Raw genomic sequence first — 26,681 nt, forward strand, 5'->3', positions numbered from 1 at the left:
CCCATTCACTTGAATGGGATCATGTACGCCTGAAAAACATGACGTCCCCAACACTTTTTTTAAACCGCACTGCAAAACCGCATGGGTGCCGATGTGTGGGGGTGCCATTAAGAATTAGCGCATCTGCTAAAGTGCCATGCATTTCTGTGATGGTCGGGAACGCGCGCATTTCCCAACCCACACTTGTGTGAACCTAGGGTAAAAGAGGAAGGCCATTCTGTTCTTTCAGTAACTTTTACAAGTCTATATTAATAAATTCCTGACATGTCACCAAATAAATCAACCAACTGTATACATTCAGAAAAGCTCCACTTCTTATCATTCAAAAGGTTGTGCATAAGCTCCAGTCCAGTGTCTGTACCAGGCCTGAGACAAAGTCACCAGTCTTCTGCAGGCAGGAGGAAGCATTTCCTCAGTCTCCTCTTCCCCGGTGATCAAACTGTACAAAATGGGTGCTCAACCTGTGACCCTCCAGCTGTTGGAGAACTACAAGTCCCATACCTCTGCCTTTGGGAGTCATGCTTGTAACCAGTGGTGGCCCGTCCATTAGGGGGGGCGGAGCGCCACCCAATCTATCCACGGCCACTACCCCCATGCTATATCCACGGCCGCCACCCCCATGCTATATCCACGGCCGCCACCCCCATGCTATATCCACGGCCGCCACCCCTATGCTATATCCACGGCCACTACCCCCAAGCTCTATCCACGCCCACTACCCCCAAGCTCTATCCACGCCCACTACCCCCATGCTCTATCCACGGCCACTACCCCCATGCTCTATCCACGGCCACTACCCCTATGCTCTATCCGCGGCCACTACTCCCATGCTCTATCCACGGTCGCTATTTTGACAGGACACTGCCACCCCCTATTCAGGCGTCCGACCCCTTTCAGGACACCGGGCGTGTGAATTACAGCGGCGGGGGGGGGGGGTTTGAAGCACCTGATTAGACCCAGGGGCTCTAATAGGCTTCAAAAAAGGATGGGCTCGGGTCACAGAGCATTGCGCTACGAGCCCTCCCAGTTAGAACGGTGAATGAATATTCGCTATTGAAACACTGACCCTAAATCTGGCCAATCAGAATCAGGTCTGAGACCCATTTTGCGATTGGCCCAAAAGGAGAAGAGCCCCTATTGTCCGCTGAGGAGGGAGGAGGAAATGGAAGCCGCCACATTGCCCGTGGAGAGCAAGGGAAGGGAAAGCCGTGGCCGCCGAGCAAGGGAAGCCTGGGAGAAGTTCGGCCCACCATAGATGGGGTAAGTGCACCAGACTCACCCGACCGACTGGGGGGGGTTTACCCCCTTTGCCACCCGCCCAAAAAAATTACCACCGATCGCCACTGCTTGTAACTGTCAACGGCTTTCAATGCCTCATGGGACTTTTAGTTCTGCAACAGCTGGAGAGCCACAAGTTGAGCACCCATGCTTGTACAATGTACCTCTGTAGTCACAAGATAAGAGGCTACAGCAGGGGCTGATCTGTGTCAGACAATTGCAAACACAGCTAAGAACTGCACAGGCACAAGGATTTACTTGACTGTGTCATCCCTGAGCCGACATCTCAATCCAGGAAGTAGATGGACTCGGGGCAGTCACAAAAAAAAAAAAAATTTAAACATGGCCCTTTCAAAAAAAAAAAAAGAACAGAAAAAAAAAAAGTCCTTAAGTGCACTGTGTTCGGGCGCACTATGGGAAGCGCCATGTCTATGCAATCACGAGATCGTGCCGAACAGCATCCGCAGCATATCACTACGGCCGGGTGCTTTGTTCTCAGTGTCAGAACAAAAAGAAGGCCTCCCCTTGTGTTTAGTGAAGATGTTTTGCTGAAACCACGCCCATTTTTGCCAAGTGGAAGGGGTCAAATAGGAAGGGCGGGGTCTGGCGCCCCCCCCATCCTAAAACTTCACCAGCCGCCACTGACCCCGGATGATGCCTGAACAAAGATGGTGCTGTTCTTCTGGAGAGAAAAGCAGATGAAGGTATTGTTAGGGGGAGTACAGTGATCGCTGTGAAGGCTAATAAATACCTGGAAGGGTTCCACTCACACGCTATTAGGCATGCTGCACTTAACAAGAAAACAGACCCTAGAACAGGACTACAACATATACATATCAGTAAGAAGAGAAGCCGTGTATAATTCGCTTAAAGTGTGTCATCAGTACAACTAGTTGTAGCTTGTACTTTGGAAAGGGGAGAGATTTTGTTGATAGGTTTGGATAAGTTTATGGACAGGAGTAGAATTAGGGTTGCCACCTTTTCTTCAAGCCAAACCCCACCACTTTAGCGCCCTGGGACAACCTTTGGGTGCCCGAAGGAGAGTAGTAATGTGGTGCGCATAGCGTGCCGCAGCCAACATTGGGTGTGGCCAAATTGCTCTTGTTAACATCATTGTCCTGCCCTCCAGTGATGCCGAAACCACCCCCAAATAGCTGCCCACAGCTCCCGAAAGGCAACAGACATGAAATCCGTAAATTCCAAAATTCTAAATCCGGAAATTCGGAAATCCGAAAGTTTGAAATAAACAAACTAATAATAACTATTAAATGATAGGTATTGGAATTTCCTTTCAAATTTGGCCGTTAGTGAAAGTAATGAATATGAATTTTTCTGAAGTTACGAATTATCCAAAATAACGAATGCTGCATCTAAACGAATGGAACGTAATGAATTAATAATAATAAAAAGTTTTTATTATTATTATTATTACTTATTATTATTAATTCGTTACATTCCATTCGTTCAGATGCGGCATTCCTTATTTTGGATAATTTGTAACTTCGGAATACGGAAATTCGGAAATCCGATTATGAGAAAATCAAAAAATTCCAAAATTCGGAAATACAATAATTTGAAAATTCGGAAATCTGAAATAAACAAACTAATAATAACTAACTATTAAATTATAGGTATTGGAATTTCCTTTCAAATTTGGCTGTTAGTGAAAGTAATAAATACAAATTTTTCTGAAGTTACGAATTATCCGAAATAACGAATGCTGCATCCAAACGAATGGAACGTAATGAATTAATAATAATAAATAATAATAATAAAATGTTTTTATTATTATTATTATTATTACTACTATTATTTATTATTATTAATTCGTTACATTCCAGGACACGACTGTGACACACTATTTGTTTTTATTGGAGGCTTTATTTATTTTTTACAAAAGGCGCTGATGCACAACCCCCCAGGGATCTTTGATTTCCTCCATGTTGTCCAGGTAGATCTCAACCTCTGATAGGTTGCCTACACCTGATTAGAAGATATTCTCCTGCCCATCAGCATACAGACCCTATACTCAAATTGCAAGCCTGATTCCAACTTTCAGTTGGCTTGTGGCTTTTCAAAATAAAAGCAGGAATCAGTTAATTCAGTTAATTTGAGTAACAGAAGTAACAGAAGAATTGTTTTTTTAGCTGTTTTAGAAATACAACATTGTACATCCAAAAACAAAAAACATGAGGCGATGTCAACCATCAGCATAGGGCATGCCTACAAAAACTTCACAAAGTTTGGAAGGCTTGGGTGAACTCACCCAAGCCTTCCAAACTTTGCAAAGTTTTTGTAGGCATCCCCTATGCAGATGGTTGACATTGCCTAATCGCCGGCTCACTGTGTGATATGACCAGACCAGACATCTGAAGTCTTTGGAGGAAAAGGCCCTGGCTGGGTATTAGCCACAAGTGTCTAAACTTGTGCAGCCAATAAGCGTGCGCTCTGTGTGGTGGTGGATTCACTTTGTTCGTTTCATAAAGTCACAAGATTTTCACTTTTGGCTGCTGGTCCGTTCTCCATTGGAGGAATCCTTAAGGCTTTCAATGCTTATTGGAGGACTTTACAGAAGTCACATGCTTCACTGTTTGGGACTTTTTTACTTTCACAAATGATTTTTTCGTTCACTTTTTATTCATTTATTTTGTTTTATGTTTGCATATTTGGCTAACATGTCACTTTAAGAGAGCAGCCAACTTTTTTATCTATTGCTATTTGTTGTGTATTTCACTTTGAGTTGCTGCTATAATTACCGTATATACTCGAATATAGGTCGACCCGAATATAAGTGAAGGCCCCTAATTTACCACAAAAAACTGGTAAAAACTTATTGACCCGAGTATAAGACGAGGGTGAGAAATGCAGCAGCTACTGTAAGTGGAAAAAGAGGGTCAACAATGCCCATCTGCAGCTGCATGCCTCCCTGTGTCCTGTGCATGTGTCCCTGTGTCCTGTGCATGTGTCCCTGTGTCCTGTGCATGTGTCCCTGTGTCCTGTGCATGTGTCCTGTGTCCTGTGCATGCCTCTGTGTGGCGATCTCCATCCTCCGCTCTGCACCAATCAGGGTGTGATAATACCATTCAGCGGCCATCATTCCACTATTCAAAAGCTGCGCCTCCTCCTCGTCTGTGATAGGCAGAACACTCCATTTCCCAGCAGTCAGCGGTCAGCCTATCACGGACATTCTCTCATCCTCATACCATGGCCGAGGATGAGAGAATGTACGTGATAGGCTGTACACTGACTGCTGGGTAATGGAGTGTTCTGCCTATCACAGATGAGGAGGAGGCGCGGCTTTTGAATAGTGGAATGGCCGCTGGATGGTAATATCACACGCTGGCCGCCGTCTGTCTGCATGACACGCTGATCATGTAGGCAGACGGCGGTGACTCGAGTATAAGTCGAGGGGGGCACTTTCAGCCTAGAAAAAAGGGCTGAAAATCTCGACTTATGCTCGAGTATATACAGTATTAGATTTGTTTCTTTTTATATTTCTAATCTTTACCTGATGCCCTGCAGTCAAAACCTGGCATGGGGTGTGTACACCGGCTTGTTTGTCTTACATTATTGCCGGTCAGGCGGCATTCAGGAATGTAGATGATTCACGCAAATTCAGAGAAATTTTGGAAAGTGAAGATTTCATACGCCAACAGCAACAGCTGATGTACCGCCAAGATACACACATGGCTCTGGTTGCTGAGTTCCGGAGAAATGAAAAATAAAATGAAAATAGAAAGTTTCCCTCAGGCAGGGTCAACGAAAATAATAACCATCTAGAGAAGCCTTCTCCAACCTTTTTAACATGGAGGAATCCTTGAAATAACTTTTAGGTCTTGGAGAACCTCTGTTAATAATTATTATAGCTACAGCTCATGAGACATTAGAGTAACAGTAACTCGTACATATAAGAATACATTAAACAGTGAGGAATGTGGCCTACTTAACGTATTGGACAGTACTAATAATGAAGTTAAACAAATAATAATAATAATGTAATAGTTATCCCCGCAGGAGCCACCAGATATGATGGATTCTCTGTTCTGTCACTCTTTAAGCTTGGTCCCTACTGACACTATTAACTGATGCAAACAGGGTTAAAAGTATCGGCATTAACTAACCCAAAGATAAATGTCCATGTGTGCACACTACATATACAACCCTAATAGTGGGTGGGTGTATGCGTTCCTGACAAAGGGGTACCCCTGGAGGTGGCTCCAAAGTACCTGGCGCTTAATTGTTAGTGTTAGCCAGCTATCATTGGGGCCCTTCTGTAAGGTGATGCACGTGAATCTGTCCCAGTAGATGGCTGATGGGCTGCTATGTAAAGAGCAGTTTCTATTGTATTAACTGTGTGCAGCAAGGGACTAAGCTTTGTGTTTCAGCTCACCACTCCTGTCATGCAGCAGGTCCGGTCACCTATTCTTGGCAGTCAGTTGTCCCAGTCCTCACAATCAGGTCCTCCCAATCAGGTCCACACAGCAATGGGTCTCTCCAGCTCTGGTCCCAAGATGGAGCAAATCTCTGTGGCTCAGTCTCTAAGCTCTTTGGGTGTTTAGAACACAGCAATAGATCTGCACACTTTGATTCCTGTACTGCTCTGTCTCTTCTGTAGCGGTCTCCCTGGTGGGCACTAGCGGGTCCAAACGGCAGGACTGTACACTCCCCACCCTAGACTGCCCCAAATTGGTAAATTGCCTGGGAAAAGTCCTGCGTCTCTCCTCCTGGGTGTCCAGGGACATTTTGGATCTTGTAGTTCAGAACCCATTAGCCTCCACTGTACAGCGCTCTTCAGGAACTACATGTCCCATGATCCCAGGTGGCTGTATAGTAAGTCCACTCCCCCTCAGGCTGAATGCTGCTGTTAAAAAGAAGGGGGAGGCTGAATGATGGATTTCGGAGACTGCCCACTCCAGCAGCACGGCAACGGTGAGGAAAGAAAAGGAGGACAGGCACAGAGCGCTGCTCTGCAATCACAGTTCACATTGGCTGGAGAAGGAGAGGAGAGGAGGAGAGTGGAGATAAGAGCGCTTAGCCTGCTTCTCTAGTTGTCTACACAAATAAAGGGCAAAAAACACAGGCTGTCAGGGAAAATTGTATTGCTCCCTTACATTCAGTTAAAGTGATTGTAAACGATCACCTTGTAACACAACCTATTCAGTTTAAATTAGAAATGAAAGACAAAACATTTGTGAATAGATATAAAAAAATTATAAATACTTTTTGTTGTCCCTTTCTTATAAGTGATCACATTCCCTCTAGTCTCAGCTGCATAAAAGCTGGGGGAGGAGAAACAGCAACACACTGAGCTTCCCAGTGAATGGCTGTGTAGCAGAGGCATATCAGGACAACTCTGATCATTGGAGAAGAGCAGGATGAGTTCCCAGCATTGCTAGAGAAATGACCATGCTGTGCTCTCCTGCTTAGTGTGGTCAGTTTGTAATAGGAAAGCAGAGGGACTGGCAGGATCACCAGGGATTTCACACAAAGGAAGCAATACAAAGAGAACAGGAAACTTTCTCATACAGCAGGCACATATCAGGAATATGAAGTGTTGGAGTAACAAATGCTTTAAGTGAAAAAGGGATCCTTTATATTGAGAGTCAGTGGAGAAGTTTAACTTAAACAAGTGGTTAGGGATCAACTGCCGCTTTGATCCAAAACAAGGTTCGGACCGAACTTAGGTTGTTTGGACATTTGAATGCCCGAACTTTAGCCTATTCAGCCCAATGCTCAGCAGAAGCTGTGCATTATGTATAGAAGTGGTATTTCCACCTCTTCTATCCTTATGACAGCTTCCCAATATCACTGGTTCCTAAGGAAGCTGCAGGTGCTCGCACCCATGGTGTCTCTATAAACTACTGACATCATGGGGAATCCCAACTTCTTTTAAGGAAACAGGTGAGAATAGCAGTGACATCACTGCCAAAATATGGCTACTGACCATGTTTTGGTCATTCATGTCACTGCCCCTTCCCTGCCCCTTCCCTTATATAGCTGATGACCTTTTTTAGGGAGCTTTCATTCGGCTTGTGTTACTGTCAGGATCGGTTGGGTGCACCAGGTCATCGGGTTGTTTTTTATTTATTTTTTGGCATCTTGATTGACTATGGATTTACAAACGAGGCACTTTTTAAGGATTTTTTTTTTTTTTAATAAAGGACTTGGCAAATGTTTGGGTGTCTTTTTTTTTGGTGAATAAGTAGGGGTACGATGTACCCCATACTCATTCACATGGTGGGTGTTATGTGGGGGCTCCTTATTAATAATGGGCACTTACAGATTCTGATAAGCCCCCCACCGGCAGACCCCCACAACCACCAGGCAAGGGTTGTAGGGAAGAGGCATTTGTCCTCATCAAACTGGGGACAAGATGCTTTGCTTTCTCAGGGTGGGTCCCAAACAAAACACCCTTAAAATGTCCTCCAAAATACTTAGTAGATTCTTGAAGAGGTCTGTGTGCTGTCTTTTTTTTTTATTCAAACAAAGAGGCTGCCAATGACATGTCATTTGCCGGAAATTTCAAACACTCCCTTACTTTGTAAATGTTGGTGCTGCTGCAGCACTTTCTGTACATCATAGAGATGTCGGCCCCTTCACGGGCAAGATTAGGACCCCCCACCCGTTGAATATTATTTAAAAAAAAAAAAACAACCCCAATCCATAATCCCCCCTTCACCAAATGATTTGGACCAGTCCACAAAGCAAGGTCCATAAAGACATGGATGAGCAAGCTTTGGGTGGAGGAACTTGACTGGCCTAAACCCGATAGAACAGCTTTGGGATGAATTCGAGCGGAGACTGCGAGCCAGACCTTCTAGTCCAACATCATTGCCTGACCTCACAAATAATCTTCTGGAAGAATGGTCAAACATTCCCATAGACACACTCCTAAACCTTGTGGACAGCCTTCCCAGAAGAGTTTAAGCTGTTATAGCTGCAAAATGTGGGCCAACTCAATATTGAACCCTATGGACTAAGACTGGGATGCCATTAAAGTTCATGCGCGTGTAAAGGAAGGTGTCCCAATACTTTTGACAATAAAGTGTATCTCTCTGTCTCTGTGGGCGGACTGATCTTGTATTTGGCTACATTTTCTGGCTTTATCAGTTCCTAGTTTTAGGAATAAATATTATTCTTCAGGGTTTTTGTTTTTTTTATCTGGAAGGTCTGGAGATGTCAAGGTTATCCTCATATTTTGGAAAGTTTAGCTCTGTATACAATGGCTCAGAGTCAGTTTGTGCTCTCTTTTCTGCCAGTAAACCTTGATTATAAGAGTAGAAAGAGCCCCGTGCAAGCTGCAAGTTGGAGCTCACACATGACTAAGGAGATGTCACCAGGGGCGGACTGATAACTCATGGGGCCCCCGGGCAATAGGAGATTATGGGGCCCCCAGGCAATCAGAGATTATGGGGCCACACAGTATACAATCACACAGTATACACATACATGTACATACAGCATACACAGACTGATGATAAAAAAAACAGATTTATACATACTGTCCCTGGTTTTACTGAGGCTGGCAACCCTGATGGGGCCCCCTAGTGGCCCAGGGCCCTCGGGCAGTGCCCGAGTGGCTCAATGGTCAGTCCGCCCCTGGATGTCACTCTTGTGACAGTAGTCAGGCCTAGAGACTGTCCAATCAGACAACCAGAGGTGATTTGTGGGAGAATGGAGAGGCAATCTCATGCTTCCCCATACTTAGAAATACAACTTATTTTTTAGGTATGCTCCATAGCAGCGAACTGGGTGTTAGGGCCGTGAGTATAAGCAAGGGATCTGGTGGGGGGGGGGGGGGAGCGTAGGCCATCAAAGTGAATCTTGCATCAAAATGCATTCCAAATCTTCCAAAAAGATACTCCAGCCCGGCATGAGCTAATTTCATTTCCCTCATCTTATTTTATACTAAAATGATTAATTTACAGACCGGCACTACAAGGTTCAGCAGCTCTCCACCCCCATGTCTGGTGCGTTATGGAAGGCCAGGCTTTTAAGGACTTTGTACAAATCCTCTTTTCATCTGCGTGGGCTGAAACTGGCGCAAGTTGCTGAGTTCACTAAACATTATCTAGTGTTCCTTTGTGTTGACCTTTTTCCTCTTTGTTTTCAATTTCTAGAATTTTTGATATCAAAACTATGGGTCATGGTGACCCATACCATAGAAGGGGCCCCTTACCTCTTTATTGCACAACTCAAAGGCTCTTCCGCTAGTTATACAAAATACTGTTTTTATAGGAATATGTATTCATATACAATATAATTATATACAGTATGTTCATTTCATCCAGATTTGTTTCCAGGATGCTACTGCTATCTTTCTTTCGCTGTATTGCTTCCCCCGGCCAGTGTATTTGGGCCCCATAGCAGTTATGTGGTCTGCTATGTCTATAACTCTGTTCTTAAAGCTGAACTCCAACCAATCAGCTAAACACACAGTTGGAATGCCTAAAAGAGTTTTTTTGCCATGGCTTGTATCTGTTGGACTTTTTACAAATAAAGGCTATATTCCGGAGTGCGGCTGTCCAGAACTTCCTTTTTGCCTCATGTTGCTATATACTTAGCTGGCACCTGGTGTTCCAGTTCCGAGAAGAGTTCTATATCCACATTTCCATCTGGAGCGGTGATCCCCTTTCCTCAGTGTGGGCTCTGGGGTGCCGGTACAAGGTACTGTTTGAGTTTTTCTTTAATCTTTTCTTTTTATATTGGAGCAAAAAAAAAAACCATTATATATATATATATATATATATATATATATATATATATATATATATATATATATACACACACACACACACACACTATATTGTCAAAAAGTATTGGAACACCTGCCTTTACAGCTCTGCTCCTCCAGAGATACAGTACAGTAAGTGACTGTTGTCTCCCTAGGCCAGCAAGTGTTACCTGCAGGATCAGCAGCTAACAAAAACAGAAAACTTCTGCTGCCAACACATCTAAGAACTGGTAACCTCAGATACACTATGTTGCCAAAAGTATTGGGACACCTGCCTTTACACGCACATGAACTTTAATAGCATCCCAGTTTTAGTCTGTAGGGTTTAATATTGAGTTGGCCCACCCTATGTAGCTAAAACAGCTTCAACTCTTCTGGGAAGGCTGTCCACAAGGTTTAGGAGTGTGTCTATTGGAATGTTTGACCATTCCTCCAGAAGTGCATTTGTGAGGTCAGACACTGATGTGGACGAGAAGGCCTGGCTCACAGTCTCCTCTTTAATTCATCAGGTTGAGGTCAGGACTCTGTGCAGGCCAGTCAAGTTCCTCCACCCCAAACTCGCTCATCTATGTCTTTATGGACCTTGCTTTGTGCACTGGTGTGCAGTCATGTTGAAACAGGAAGGGCCCATCCCCAAACTGTTCCCACAAAGTTGGGAGCATGAAATTGTCCAAAATGTCTTGGTATGCTGACACCTTAAGAGTTCCCTTCACTGGAACTAAGAGGCCAAGCCCAACCCCCGAAAAACAACCCTACACCATATTCCCCCCACCAAAAGTCCGTAGGGTTCAATATTGAGTTGGCACACTCTTTGCAGCTATAACAGCTTCAACTCTTCTGGGAAGGCTGTCTACAAGGTTTAGGAGTGTGTCTATGGGAATGTTTGATTATTCTTCCAGAAGTGCATTTGTGAGGTCAGGCTCTAATTCATCCCAAAGGTGTTCTATCAGGTTGAGGTCAGGACTCTGTGCAGTCCAGTCAAGTTCCGCCATCCCAAACTCGTTCATCCATGTCTTTATGGACCTTGCTTTGTGCACTGGTCCAAATCATTTGGTGGAGGGGGGATTATGGTGTGGGGTTGTTTTTCAGGGGTTGGGCCTGGCCCCTTAGTTCCAGTGAAGAGAACTCTTCAGGCATCAGCATACCAAGACATTTTGGACAATTTCATGCTCCCAACTTTGTGGGAACAGTTTGGGGATGGCCCCTTCCTGTTCCAACATGACTGCCCACCAGTGCACAAAGCAAGATCCATAAAGACATGGATGAGCGAGTTTGGGATGGAGGGACTTGACTGGCCTGCACAGAGTCCTGACCTCAACCAGATAGAACACCTTTGGGATGAATTAGAGCGGAGACTGCGAGACAGGCCTTCTCGTCCAGCATCAGTGCTTGACCTCACAAATGAGCTTCTGGAAGAATAGTCAAACATAGACACACTCCTAAACCTTGTGCCTTCCCAGAGGAGTTGAAGCTGTTATAGCTGCAATGGATGGGCCAACTCAATATTGACTAAAACTGGGGTGCCATTAAAGTTCATGTGTGTGTAAAGGCAGGTGTCCCAATACTTTTGGTAATATAGGGCGTATACTCGCGCACAGTATATATCTCCATAAGATTCAGGGATTTACCAGGTTGCATGCACTGAGATTAATTTGTGTCGGTGTGACCACCACCCATATAAACATGTAGCACACTGAAATGCATTGTAACATTGTTGTGTTGTGCTGTGCATTGGGCTGCTATTTTTAATGACTGGAGCAGCAACACACCACACATAGAGCAGGTGCACTTCCAAGCTTTGTGGAAACATGCGTTAATTCACGCCATTTACCGCGCACTGGCATAATGCACCAGTGTAAGTGGGACCCTCAATGTACAGTATATCTAATCTGGTAGATCTCACATGACATAATTGGTCATTCCAAAGGCTCATTCACACCAGCATCCCTGCTGAAAGTGCAGCCACTGGTGTGCACCGGAAGGAAACAGAGCTGATGCACCAACCCTGACGCATTGAACCATTTACTTTTTTTGTAAGAACTTTACTGAAACATCACAAATAGGGATGCATCAATACCATTTTTTTTTTTTTACAATTAGTACAAGTACCGATAATTTTTTTTTAGTACTTGCCGATACCAATTACCGATACCTACCGCAACTGTTTTGTTTTAACTTCAGCAGTCAGCAAAAAGCATTGAAAAGTTATTTACAAAAGGAATAAATTGTTTTTTTTAATTAATTTAGCGCTTTTTCAATGTGAAATGTGTAAATATATATGTGTAAAAATATTCACTAACAAAGCAAACAAAATAAAAAAGTTTTAATTGTTTATCGTTTATGAAATAGACGTGAACAAAAGAAAAAAAAGCAGGAAAATAATAATTAAATGGAGGAGTTTAGGGAGTTAATCCTGATTAGAGTAAATTAAGGGTTAATAAGGGGTTAAACAGAGGAACATTTGTTCATCCCTTTGATCTGCAGATGAAGAAACAGAAATATACAAAAAGAAACAATGTTTTTTTTGGCTGAGCAATGTTGTTAATAAACATTGCCGGCTGCTTTTTTTTTTTGTGACAGCTCCAATTACGGGACTTCTTTAACACTTCAGCTGTCAACAGGGGAGACCCCACTGACAGCTCAAAGAACCGAGCCTTAAAGTATTGGTTTCAGGAATCGGTGCATTTGCACGAGTACCGATACTTGTGCAAATACTCGGTATCGACATCCATACTAGTATCGCTGCAACCCTAATCACAAATGACATTCATTAGGTTCCATCAGCTACAGTGTGATCTGATGTGGTGGTTTGCTTTGCTGGGCTGAAAAAAAAAAAAGTACTTTATTTTAAGCACACCACACCGCAACACAAGGCTGTGAACTGACCCTCATAGGGATCAAGTCTTGTCTTGTCTTCCTGGGAACTGCACTGTGCAAGGCTGACTCAACCCACCGGGTGTGAATGAGCCCTTAAAGCGGATCTCCACCCAAACGTGGAAGCTCCACTTGTTCGCACCCTCCCCCCCCCCTCCTCCACCACATTTGACACTTTTTTTTTGGGGGGGGGGGGGAGCAAATACCTGTCAAAACCAGGTACCCACTCCCACTTACAGCTAAAATCGATGCGGCAACCTACAAAATTTCCGGCCCCTCCCCACACTGCCTTCTGGGAGACACACAGGTCCCAGAAGACAGCAGGACCATTCAGAAAGCGCAGTGCAACTCATGCATGCGCAGTAGGAAACAGGCTGTGAATGCTCTAATCGGTGCTTCAAGAAAACAGCTCCTCCGCATTGGAATCCATGCGCCGGTGTCCTGAAAGGGGCCGGACACATGCATGGGGGAGGCGGCGATGGATGTGGGGGCAGCGCCCGTGCGCCCTTAATGGACAGGCTGCCCCTGGTCTAAGGGCTCATTCAGAGGAGCGCTGCAACCGCCTGTTCTGCGTGTTAAGCTGCTGATTTCTGCGTCTGCATTCACCTTGGAGTTGCATGCAGGCAGCCTATAGAAGTGGATGCAGATGCAGCGGCTGCGTTGATATGCGTGCAGGAGCACGGATCTGAAACACATAACTTTCTGCATTCGGATCCATACAGACAGCGCTCTTTTGAATAATCCCTTATTGAACAATCAAATTTATTTCATACATGTGTTCCCTATGTACAAAATTCAGCATATGAATCTGCAGGCTTGTTGATAACTACTGTACAATTTTTATTTAAGAAAATAACAGAAAATAAGCAGCTCTTGTTATTGCGTAATATTCATGTTTTTTAGCAAATCCGGTATAATGTTTTGTCCATGTAGAGAAAAGTTTATATACAGCTGCCTTTGCCACCAAGAAATGGTCAGTGTGTTACCACCCACCCGAATGGGTCTTTTTAAAAAAGCAAATCAGTTCTTCCAAAAAACAAACCCTGGTTGATGTCTACCGCCCCCCCCCCCCCCCTTATCCATGCATTTGCGCTGTGGAGCCTGGAAATAAAAGAAAAACGCTGACAAAGAATAATCTCACCCATGTCTCACGCCACCTAAAACTGGCATTCTTGGGCATTGTTTTTTACTTAGGGTTTGTACAAACTTCGGTTGATATAAAAACAATGAGCTTTTTCAGTAGCTATTTGGAAGCTTTAAAGCACACTTTATCTCCTATATGGAAATATTTAAAGCAGAACTTCAGCCAATAAGAGCAACATGTAAATGAAATAACAAAACCAGCTTATGCTGCTTCAGTTTCAATCCAGAGATATTTTCCTGCAGTACCTTTTTTCTGCCACTAGGTGTTCTCAGTTTGATGGTCAGTATCATTCAACCCAGGTCATCCCGGACCAGCCCCCAACCTGTTACTGGACAGTGAATAGAGAAGCAGCACAGTGATGAGCTTGTCTCTCTGCTCTCCCCTCCTATTACTATGATTCTTGTCAGAGCAAGATCTAATTGGCTGCTTGTGCTGCTTCTTCCTCTCACACTCCAGCCCTGCTCTACAGGGACAGCAAGACACTGATAGAGAGCCAGTCACAATCTCCTGTCATGCAAATTGGATGCGAGGAAACCCACATCCAATTCGCAATAGTGTGAACCCAGCCGTAATAATTACAGAGGTACATTAATTTTTGTCTTTCATATCTGCCTGGAGTTCAGCTTTAACCGCTTGCCGACCAGCGCATGCCAATTTACATCAGCAGAATGGCACTGGTGGGCAAAAGGGCGTACAGGTACGTCCCCTTTAAGAAGCGGTTTGGGCTCCTGTTTATTTTTTATTTGTGCCCCTAGTGGGGAGATTTAGCTTTACCTACCTGCCAGGATGTAACAAGAAATCTCTCTGATAGGTACAAATACAAAAGCAAATACACATAGGGAATAGTTAAAAAATTCGGACAATGTTCTTAATGCTATCCTTGACTTTCTGTTTCATGGACAACTGCACTCCACCATTTCTTGATAGACATGATCAAAAGAAATCTATTGTTAACCTACTTAACAACTAAAACACCATTAGAAGGACTATTTTATGTAAGAACTGATATTTCATGATGATGGTAAGATCAGTCATCTGCTAGTTTCTTGCAGGTTTGGTGGACCTCAGTGACAAAATGTCCACCCAAAGTTCCTAGAGTAGCCATCATGTTGCCCCAAGCAACCAAGTTGCCCTTTCAATCAAGTTCTATCCTTCCTCTTACAACTCAATGTGTGATTTTTATCCTATAAATTTAATGCAAAACATGCAGGTTGGGGCAGCATACTGTCTATTTTGTATTTTGAGCTTCAACTGGGCTATACAGTTTAACAGTCAAGAGCCCATGGACAAAGAGCAAATAGCTGTGAGCTATCTGAGCTCCAGAAAATTAAAAAAAACTCTTTTCAGTGTTCCCTCTACTTTCATTCACTTCAAATGAGAGATGATTCCACATTCTAACTAATTTTATAGACATGCTATATAAAAACTGTCTCTACATAGATGAAAAAGTAGAAAGTTTGTTCTTGCGATTCAACCATTCTTTTATTTTGCCAAGTAGCCAACTCAATATTATCAGGGGCAATGAGAAAAGTGTTTATCAGTCAAATCCCGCAAGTCCAGGCCTACAGCCTCAGGAGGACTGGCACAGGTGATGTTGTTGTAGATGTAACTTGGAGGACTGTTGTCATCACCCTCTGACATAGACTGCACCAGCCGTGGGACAATAGTGGCATTTCTTAAGCAAAAGTTTCGGAGTTCTTTAAGGGGGCAGCTGCAATCCCAGTGATTTCCATTTAACCACAGCTGCTCCAATGGGGAGTTTGTGAGCAAGAAACTAACAGAAATGGTTATCAGGGGGTTCCGTTGTAGACTGAGATACCTCAAGTGAGACAAAGGCTGGAACACATCAGCAGCTATGGAATTCAGTTGGTTATCCGAAAGGTCAAGCCAATGAAGCCTCTTAAAATGACTGAAAGTCTCTGAAGGAATAGTTAGCATTTGATTATTGGCAAGAAGAAGGTAAGAGAGGTTGTTAAGCCCAGTGAAAGATTTGGCCGAAAGCTGGGTCAACCTATTGAGCCGAAGGTCAAGTTCAAGCAGATCTTGAAGGTCAGACAAGCTGTTATCATCTATAACCGAAATTTCATTCCGCTGGAGAAACAGCCTCCTGAGATTTGAAAGACCTGAGAACATGTGTGGTTTTATTTTGCTGAGACAACTGTTTTCTAAGTGCAAGCTGTGAAGCTTGCCAAGACCGCGAAAAGAATGTTCTTGGAGAGTTTTGAGACAGTTCCCAGAAAGGTTCATCACTGCCACATTGAGAAGTCCAGAAAATGCCCCAGGACGAATCTCTTGAATGCTGTTGTGGTTTAAAGACAGAAACTCTAGTTGACCCAAACCATCAAATGCCCTTTCTGTGAGACTTTTAATTTTATTATGCCCAAGATTTAATTCCTCTAAAAACTGGAGATCTTTGAAGACCCTAGGCCTAAGACTTGTAAGGGAATTGTTGGATAATCTCAAAACATGAAGGCTCAACAACCCAACAAAGGTATCTTCCGATAGAGCTGACATACGATTATGAGACAAATCCAGCCACCGGAGCGATTTCATGCCTACAAATGCTCTTGGAGCAATCGTAGAAATAATGTTGTGGTTAAGATACAGTTTTTGGAGCTTGTGTAGCTTTGTGAAGATGTGAGCCTTTATTCCTCTCAGAAGGTTTCCACTTAAATCCAGCTCTTTGAGCTCAACCAGACTCAGGAACAGAGGAGGATGTAAATAGGTCAAGCGATTTCCAGCCAATATAAGCTCTCGTAGATTTGGCAGGTCATGAAACACTGTGTCTGGGAGAACTACCAGTGAATTCCAGCCCAAATTCAGGTACCAAAGGTTTGAAAGTCCAGAAAACAAACCATCTTCGATTTTTGTGAAGTAATTGTTGTTAAGACTCAAAGACACCAAATTCTGAGTGTGAAGAAAAGTATTGGGAGCCAGAAACTTCAACAAGTTCCTTTCCAAGTGTAGGTGGGCCAAAGACTTCAGCCCATGGAGGGCATGTTGTTCCAAACTATTCAAGTGGCTGCTCTGCAGGTTGAGAAAATCGAGCTGAGATAAATTTTTGAATGCCTCCTTTGGCAGCATGGTGAGGTTGTTGCCATCAAGCCATAAAGATCGAACGTTAGTGGGAAGTTGATCGGGAATCCAGGAAAGATTTCGGGAGCTGCAGAAGATGTTGTACTCATCATTGTATTCATAGCTGCACAGACAGGGAGTCGGACATTTGGTCTCTGAACCTACTAAAGCTGCATCTCCAACAGAAGCCCTGGAATCAGAGGCCAAAGCATTCCTCGATATGAAGGAACAGAAAATGACCGATGTCACAAAGCCTGAATGGATGAGAAATTTGGATCATAATTAACAGGGGGGAAAAGCAGCCAAGAAAACAAGCTTATCATGTACCTGAAATCAATAAATAAAACTCTTGTGTAATATTGCCCCATGCAAAGCAAGATCACAACATTTGTAGATTAAACGGTTTGTAAAATCACTGTTTTTGCCGCGTTTATTGTAAGGTTTTAGATACAACCATTACCAGGACATGGGGCATAGCAACCACAGAAAACTGACTGAGGGTTTAATCATTTCCTTATTCCTTTTTCAACCTGGTTTCTTCCAGAGGTTTCTAGGGATTCCTCGAGCAGTGGGCAGTGGCAGGTTGATTTCTCGCCTAACCATCAATGTAAGGGAGAAGTACTTCGGCCATCAATGTATGGGAGCACGTCTTTACTGATCACCAATGTAAGGGGTTTTTCTTCACTAACCACCAATGTAAAGGGTACTTAACTGACCATCAAAGCAAGGGGAACTTCTTCACTCACAACCAAGTTGTATAAGGCCGAGTTCACACTGGTACAACAAACGCTCCAACATTGGGAGCACATGTCGCATGACTAGAGTTGCCACCTCATCCCTTTAAACCCGAACACCTTTGAATTACCCAGGTTCTGAGGCTAATTAAATGCAGATAAGGCACCAAGTGAGTTTAATTACCACCTTAATCAGCCACAGAACCTGTGTAATTAATATGTGTTCGGGTTTAAAAGGGATGAGGTGGCAACCATACGCATGACATGTGAAAATCAATGTTTCCCTATGGGTGCCGTCTTAACTGGTCCGACACAAGTTGGTCCGACTTTTCAAAAATGCTCCCTGTACTACTTTGACTTTGATCCTACTTCAGCTCATTGAATATCACTGAAGTCGGATCAAAGTCGGATCGCCGTCCTAACTGATCCGCCTTTGGCATGCGACTTGTGCTCTGATGATCTTGAAGGGGAACTCCACGCCAATTTTTTTTTTTTTTTTTGAAATGGCATGGGTTCCCCCTCCAAGAGCATACCAGGCCCTCCGGTCTGGTATGGATTTGAAAGAAAACCCCCACGCCAAAAAAAGCGAGCAAAAGGGTGAGAAGATAGCGGAGGAGACCCAGCAGAAGACAGCGGACAGAGGGAGAAGAACCAGAGAGAGAGCGGAGAAGAACCAGAGAAGGGAGAAGAACCGACAGAGGCAGAAGACATCAGTGGAAGACACAGAAGAGCTGGAGAGGGGAGAAGAACCGACAGAGGCAGTAGACATCAGTGGAAGATACAGAAGAGCCGGAGAGGGGAGAAGAGATCAGAAGAGACGAAAGAGCTGCCATAATAAATTACTTTAAAAATATGTGTATTGTGTTTCATTTTGGACTTTTTTTTTTTAGGTGAATGGGTAGGGGTAATCATTCACATAGGGTGGGGTCTGGGTGCCCCCTTGTTAAAGGGGGCTTCCAGATTCTGATAAGTCCCCCGCCCGCAGACCCCGACAATGGCCAGGGTTTTCGGGAAGAGGCCCTTGTCCTCATTAACATGGGGACAAGGTGCTTTGGGGTGAGGGGGTACACGGCCCCCTTGCCACAAAGCACCCACCCCCCCATGTTAAGGGCACGTGGCCTGGTACGGTTCAGGAGGGGGGGGGCGCTCGCTCGTCCCCACCCCCTTTCCTGACCTGCCAGGCTGTGCTCGGATAAGGGTCTGGTATGGATTTTGGGGGGACCCCCACGCCATTTTTTTATGGTGTGGGGGTTCCCCTTAAAATCTATACCAGACCGAAGGGCCTGGTATGCTCTTGGAGGGGGAAACCAATGCTGTTTTTTACTTTATATTTTGCATGGAGTTTCCCCTAAAGATTCATATCAGACACAGTGCTTGGTATTGTCGGGGATCAAAGTCGGATCCCTGTTCATTTAAGTCGGATGCATGTCAGACTTCAAGTCGCAGGGCAAAGTGGGATCCAAAGTGGTACGACTGTCGTGTCGTACCAGTGTGAACCCAGCCTTATGCCCCATACACACGGTGGAATTTTCCGATGGAAAATGTCCGATCGGAGCGTGTTGTCGGAAATTCCGACCGTGGGTGGGCTCCATCGGACATTTTCCATCGGATTTTCCGACACACAAAGTTTGAGAGCAGGATATAAAATTTTCCGACAACAAAATCCGTTGTCGGAAATTCCGATCATGTGTACACAAATCTGACAGACAAAGTGCCACGCATGCTCAGAATAAATAAAGAGATGAAAGCTATTGGCCACTTCCCCGTTTATAGTCCCGACGTATGTGTTTTACGTCACCGCGTTTAGAACGATCGGATTTTCCAACAACTTTGTGTGACCATGTGTATGCAAGACAAGTTTGAGCCAACATCTGTCGTAAAAAATCCTAGGATTTTGTTGTCGGAATGTCCGAACAAAGTCCGACCGTGTGTACGGGGCATTAGAGTTCACTATAATGTCTGTTTCTTTTTATTATTAAAGTGTATCTATAACTTTTTTTTCAGCTTTGAAAAGAGTGGAAGATGATAAGAGCGTCCGTCTGGCGGTTATATATACTCTCTTGCTTTGTCCTAATGACCATTGTCACTGGGACTGAAAGTGAAGAAGAAACCAAAATTTTAGGTTGCCACCAGAACCGGAAAAGAGGGGAAATGTTACAATCGGTTCACTTATTATTTTCTATCACTATCTGGTCAGTCCACAAAACAAGAAGAGAAGGAAAATCTTCCCAATTTGGTACAGATTTAAAAATATATATATATTCTACTCCATCTCCATCCAAAATGACAAAAAAAGTTTGGGCTTTGGTTATCCTTTTTTTTTTTTTTTTTTTTTAATTGTTATTACTGTGTACAGGGTTTTATACATAAATAATGTGAACTAATATTTTTTTCATTAATATTATTGTGTATGAGGTTTTATACGCTAATAGTGTGGGCTGAGTTTTTTTTAAAATTAATTATTATATTTTATTAATAGTACAGAGTTTATACAATTAACACAATAATATGAAAAAAGTTTTTTTTTTCACTGAAAATAGAGACAGAAAAGTGATGTCAGAAAAAGGCAGAGTATGCCCATTTTCTTTTTTGTTTGTTTTTTTGTTTTTTTCTTTAACTTTATTGAGTGTAGATCTAGGTTTGTCCCAAGCATGTTTGAAGCCATTTACTGTGGACTGTCTCACTACCTCTGCTGGTAGTTTATTCCAAGCATCAACTACTCTTTCAGTAAAATAATACTTTCTAGGATTAGTTTTGAACTTCAGTTAGTTTAAGGTCATGTCGCCATTTTTGTAAGGGTTCCCCTGGGTTGAGAAAGGCTGCCTTAACCCATCCAAAAAGAAAAAAAAAAAAAAAAAAAAAGCTTTATATATTATTTTCACAGGTATAACAGAAAACATAAAAAGATTCTCGGTCCCCTTTAATAAGTGTATTGCACTTTCTTTGGAGGTCAGATTACCTTTCAGGAATTTGCTCCCCTGCGGGTTAACAAATAGGGAACAGCTAGACACAGTTTGCCAATTTCCAGGAATTCAGAATTTAGCAAACTCATAAAATCCAAAGTGGGCAATGTTTGTCCCTTACAAAGTAAAGAAGAGAAGGACAGATGTTGTTTAAATAGCCAGGCGGCCATATGAAGAGCTACCACTAAACATATCAGTGCTAGTTATTTTTACACCAGTGAGACAAATAGATTTTATTAGCAGACAATATGACTTTTATTAAGTTTGAGTTTTGGGAAGGTTTAAAAAAAAAAAAAGCTGGCATCATGCTGCATGCTGCTGACTCAGCAAGTCATGTAAGCTTATGGGAAGGGTCATTTTAAGTCTTTTGGAAGAGAGAAAAAATTAAAAAAAACTTAATGCCCAACTAAATGTTATTTTTAAATCAGCTCAATACATCACAAGTGCATAAAAAAAAAAAAAAAAAAAACACGTAAAGTCTTATGCTGCGTACACACGAGCGGGTTTTCCGTTGCAAAAATCTTGGATTGTTTTTCCAACGGAATTCCGCTCAAGCTTGGCTTGCATACACACGGTCACACAAAAGTTCGCTGAACTTACGACCATCAAAAACGCGGTGACGTACAACTCTACTACGAGCCGAGAAAATGAAGTTCAATGCTTCCGAGCATGCGTCGAATTGTTTCCGAGCATGCGTAGGAATTTTGCGCGTCGGAATGTGTACAGACGATCGCATTTTCGGATAGGAACTTTTTCCGACCGAAAAATTGAGAACATGCTCTCAATCTTTTGCTGGCTGGAATTCGGCCAGCAAAAGTCTGATGGAGCATACACACGGTCGCATTTTCCGTCGAAAAGCTCTCATCGGTCTTTTGCTGGCCGAAATTCCGCATGCTGCACAGAAGGACCTTTGCTGTCTAAGGGGAAGCAGCGTTCTCTCTGCATAGGTCTGACATGCCCCCAGCTGAGTCAGAGCTAGAGTTCTCCAATCAGGAGGAAGCATCAGCTTTGCTGATTTCAGAGTTGTAGGTGTGACTCAGTAGAAGGTTTAAAAGGAAGGCATTTAGACTACAGAAGAGCTTCCCTTCTCTCCATAAATAGAGGGAGGTGTTCTATAGCCCACCAGAGGAGAACTGAGGCAGGGCTGACAACACTGCTCAGGATTTCAGTGCAGCAAGAACAGGGTTGTCAGCCCACTACAGGAAGCTAGCAGCTCATTAGACTTCTGGCAGTTCAGCAGTCATTTTCCTGTACTTGCAGTGTTTTTAAAAGGAATAAATCATCAGGAGAAATGTGCATGTATTGCAGAAATGTACTTTCCATCTACAAAATTTAAGAAAAAAAACATTTTCAAATTATTCATATAACAGTAACCCCCATTACCCTCACCATTACCCTCACCCACATTCGTTCTCTTAAACTTCCCCGTCCTCCACTCTTAATAATATTAAAAGGAAAAAAACTCAGTTCACACTATTTGTGTATACAACCCTATACACAATATTAATAATAATTTAAAGAAAACTCTTCACACTGTTTGTGTATACAACCCTACTGTATACATAATAATAAAAAATAAACTCAGCTCACCCTATGTGTATACAACCCTATTCATATTATTATTATTAATAAACTCAGCTCACCCTATTTGTGTATACAACCCCAAACATAATAATAATAATAATAATAATATTTATTAATATTTTTTACTTATCTTCTTTATTTAACTTTCCATTTACAAAATTTAAGAAAAAAAACAAACCTTCATATAACAAAAACCCCCATTACCCTCACCCTCCCCTCCCTCACCCTCGTTCTCTTAAACTTCCCCCCGTCCTCCACTCTGGTACTATTAATAATAATAATAATAATAATAATAATAATAATAATAAAGAAAAAAACTCAGTTCACACTATTTGTGTATACAACCCTATACATGATAATTATAAACTCAGCTCATCCTATATGTGTATACAACCCTATGCACAATATTATTATTATTAATATTAAAAATAATAAAGAGAAAAAAAAAACTGTTCATACTGTTTGTTTATGCAACCCTATACACAAAATCTAAATTCACACACTTTGTGTATAAAACAGCCAGAAGATATAACATCATAACTCATATAAAAAAAGTACATTTTATAGCGACTGCATATAGTTATATTGGCTTTTTGCAATGTAGTTCTCTGAATGCAACTATCGGTGCAAATTTAAATAAATTACTTTCTTGTCTGACCCCCAATCTTAACATGACCTTAACATTTAATCCCCCCACCCCCCTCTTCTAACGCCCGCAACCTAAAGTGTATGTCACGGTAAAATAAAAGATATATATATATATATATATATGTATATATATATATATATATATATATATATATATATATATATATATATATTTAAATATAAAGAAGTTAAGTAAAAAAATTATTATTAATAATATTATTATTATTATTATTATTATTATTATTAGGGTTGTATACACAAACAGTGTGAACAGAGTTTTTTTATTATTAATAATTTTGTGTATAGGGTTGAGTTTATTCTTTCTTTTTGTGTATGATGTTTTTAATAAAATAATAGTCTATGCTTAGCAAAAAAAAACTCCCGCAGACTAACACGAGGATCTATATGGACCATTTATTCCCCAGGCACACCTTACGTGGCGCAGCCTTAGTAACTGCAATGAGAGCATCATTAACTCTTCCCATCCTGCACTCTTCAAAGGTCACCAAGTAGGTTTTTTAAAAAATTACATTTTTTTTTCCTTGAATTTGTTTTCTAGGTATTTAAACATCTGCCTCCAGTCTGTACAGTTTTAAGCCCCCCCACCCCAGGTGTGTTATAATAGACAGAGAGGGTCTCTTACCTGCACCTATGGGTCCCATGGTGGCTGTCACATAGCAGGACTGGTGTCCCCAGCGCTGGCACTCAGGACAATGCTGGGAATAGGCTGGGTGATATCAGAGGCAGAGAGAGGAAGGCTGCACCCTGCACAGAGCTCGCCTTGTTAACCCCTGCACTGCCAGGGATCTCTAACAAAGGTTTTACATTAAACTTTGCAGAGCTGGAAGGGTCCAGCGTGACTTTTATCCCTTCACCAAACAACGATCGGTCTGAGACCTCGCTACCTCTACGGCAAATAAGGGGTAGCGGGGACACCGGACATCTACGGTGTCACCACTGGCAAAGGGATGGACCATTGTCTTTTAAAGTTATTACCTACTAGAGCGCTGGAAATGAGCCTAACCTTTTTTCTTTTTAACCCATTCCCTGGCAGAGAACAGTGCCATTGCCTTTTTTTTGCCCATTTACTACTAGGGTGGTGGCAGAGGAATACACCATTGTCTTTTTTTTTTAACCCATTAACTACTAGAGATCTGGAAAGGAGTTGGAACTATTCTCCTTTTAACACATTCACAACTAGAGAGGTGGCGTTTTTTTTTTTTTTTTTAACCTATTCACTACTAGAGGTCTGGCAGAGAACTGCACAATAATCTTTTTAACCCATTGATTTAGAAAAAGACTGGGAGAACGCTGAAATATTGTAGTTTTAACTCATTCACTACAAGAGAGATGGAACAGGGATGCATTAAGTGATTTTTCAGCTGGAGGAAGCTGGAGGAGGTTTTGTCTTTTTAACCCTTTTACTACTAGAGAGTTGTAAATGAGCTGCCCCTCCCCCCCTTTGCCTTTTTTAACCCTTCCTCTGCAGGAGAGCTGGTAGAGAAATGCACCATTGTCTTTTTTTAAGTCAATAACTACTAGAGCTGGAAATGAGCTGAGCCACTCTCTTTTTAACCCATGCACTACCAGAGAGGTAGCATTGTCTTTTTAATCTGTTCACAACTAGAGTGTTGGGGTGGGATGCGTTTGTTGTCTGTTTAACCCATTCACTACTAGAGAGGTGGCATTTTCTTTTTAACCCATTCACCACTGGAGAGCTGACAACCAGTTGCACTGCTATCTTTTTTAACCCATTCACTTCTAGAGAGCTTGGGAAGGGCTGAGATATTTGTTTTAACCCATTCACTACTAAGGGCTGGTGGAATGCTGAGTTGTTGTTTTTTTTTTTTTTTAACCCATTCACTGCTAGAGAGCTGACGGAGGACTGTGCCATTTTCATTTTAACCTATTCACCGCCAAAGATGGCTTCATCTTTGTAATTTTAAAGCCATTCAGTAATAGACAGTTGGAAGAGAATGGAACCATTTTTTTTTAAACCCATTCAGAGCTGGAATAGATATCCTCATTAAAAGTCATGTTAGGGTGTTGTCATATAGCACTTTTTAGTTGGAAAGTGATTGAGGATCTAGTCGCTTTTCTGTCTTCTTGCAGCAAAACTTATTTATTTAGCCACATGAAAATGAACTTTAAGTAGAAATTCATTACTTTTCTATGTGACTGGTTCACATCTATGTGATGCCATAGCATCTGTTACCACCACAATGCAGAGCTAAAGTGTGAATGTGCCCCAGATGTTGCACTATAATGCCAAGTAATAATTCTCTCCAGCATCCAGGCACAGGGAAGTCACTTTCAAAAAAACGAATAGCGTGCTGTGAGCTCACCTCACTTGTGATCAATAAATTTCAACATACATGCAGACATATATAGCATGACTCTAAACCTATGCACTCAATTGCACTCAAACGTATGACGAAACGCATAGTGCGGCGCCTAACATGACGTCACCACATACAGCGGCCTCCAGAAACAGCTTTATGATGCTTGTCTTTTTCATCTTAAATGCGAGTGGTTTCCTTATGCTTTCATACTTTCACATGAATATACTGCATTTTATATCCACATTTTATATGTCCCTATATATTGAGAGTGGAGTGGAGAGGCAGAGGGTTGTCTTTTCAATCATTGTGGATCTATTTGGAGTTTATCCCCTAAAGTGCTTCCGACTTTTTAATCGTTTCGAAGCCAATAATCTCTGGTAAGCGCCCATCTTTACCTTCACTTTCACTGCACTTTTGGGGAGTCTTCTTGCCTTCTTTTTTGGAACTGTGCCTTCTGGATTTTGATTGTGGGAAGCACCATACAAAGTTACCCGACCACTTTCTGATAAGCCAACCGCTCTGTGAACATGAATGCTTAGCTGAGGGTTTGTGGTGTTCTGGTGCTTCCAACACCCATAAAGCCTGACTCTGGGATAAACAAATATCACCTAAATCAATTCATTGTTTGTATTCTTCCTTGAATCTCGGTGTACTTTGTGTATTTCTTCCTGATCTGTGCAGTAATCCAGTGTGAGACTTCCTGTAATAAAGACCGCTCACTGCTGCTCTCTCTCCTTGTGCAGGGTGACTGGTCTGGTCTCCGCCCCCTCCTGTAGTTTTCTACAGACAGACTGTAGTGGGTGGAGCCTGTTGGGTCCCTCCCACAGCTCTGCTGGCTGCACAGGCTATGTACAGCACAGTAAAGTGTCCATTGGATTTCCATAACATAGAGGGGAGGTGTTCTGTAGTCCACAGAGAACACATAACACAGATATCACATATAAAGGGATGAAATAAGAGAAGTTCATCATTAAAGTTTGCATATAGTGCCTTGCAAAAGTATTCACCCCCCTTGGCTTTTTACCTATTTTGTTACATTACAGCCTTTAGTTCAGTTTTTTTTAATCTGAACTATATGTGATGGATCAGAACACAATAGTCTAAGTTGGTGAAGTAAAATTAGAAAAATATATATACATAAAACTATTTTTCAGAAATAAGATTCACCCCCTTTGTTATGAAGACCATAAAAAGCTCTGGTGCAACCAATTACCTTCAGAAGTCACATAATTAGTGAAATGATGTCCACCTGTGTGCAATCTAAGTGTCACATGATCTGTCATTACATATACACACCTTTTTGAA

General features: G+C 42.4%; 1 protein-coding gene across 1 annotated transcript; it reads right to left on the bottom strand.

Moving 5' to 3' along the window:
* Positions 1 to 13,702: 13,702 nt before the first annotated feature.
* On the bottom strand, positions 13,703 to 23,915 carry IGFALS (insulin like growth factor binding protein acid labile subunit). Its single transcript, XM_073636268.1, has 2 exons — positions 23,678 to 23,915; positions 13,703 to 17,359 (listed from the first exon to the last, which is right to left on the bottom strand). The coding sequence occupies exons 1-2, from the start codon at positions 23,694 to 23,696 to the stop codon at positions 15,543 to 15,545; spliced, it is 1,836 nt and encodes a 611-aa protein (XP_073492369.1). The 5' UTR covers positions 23,697 to 23,915; the 3' UTR covers positions 13,703 to 15,542.
* Positions 23,916 to 26,681: the final 2,766 nt, after the last annotated feature.

The sequence above is a fragment of the Aquarana catesbeiana genome, linkage group LG06 (assembly GCF_042186555.1).
Source record: "Aquarana catesbeiana isolate 2022-GZ linkage group LG06, ASM4218655v1, whole genome shotgun sequence".
In the NCBI taxonomy this organism is placed as follows: Eukaryota; Metazoa; Chordata; class Amphibia; order Anura; family Ranidae; genus Aquarana; species Aquarana catesbeiana.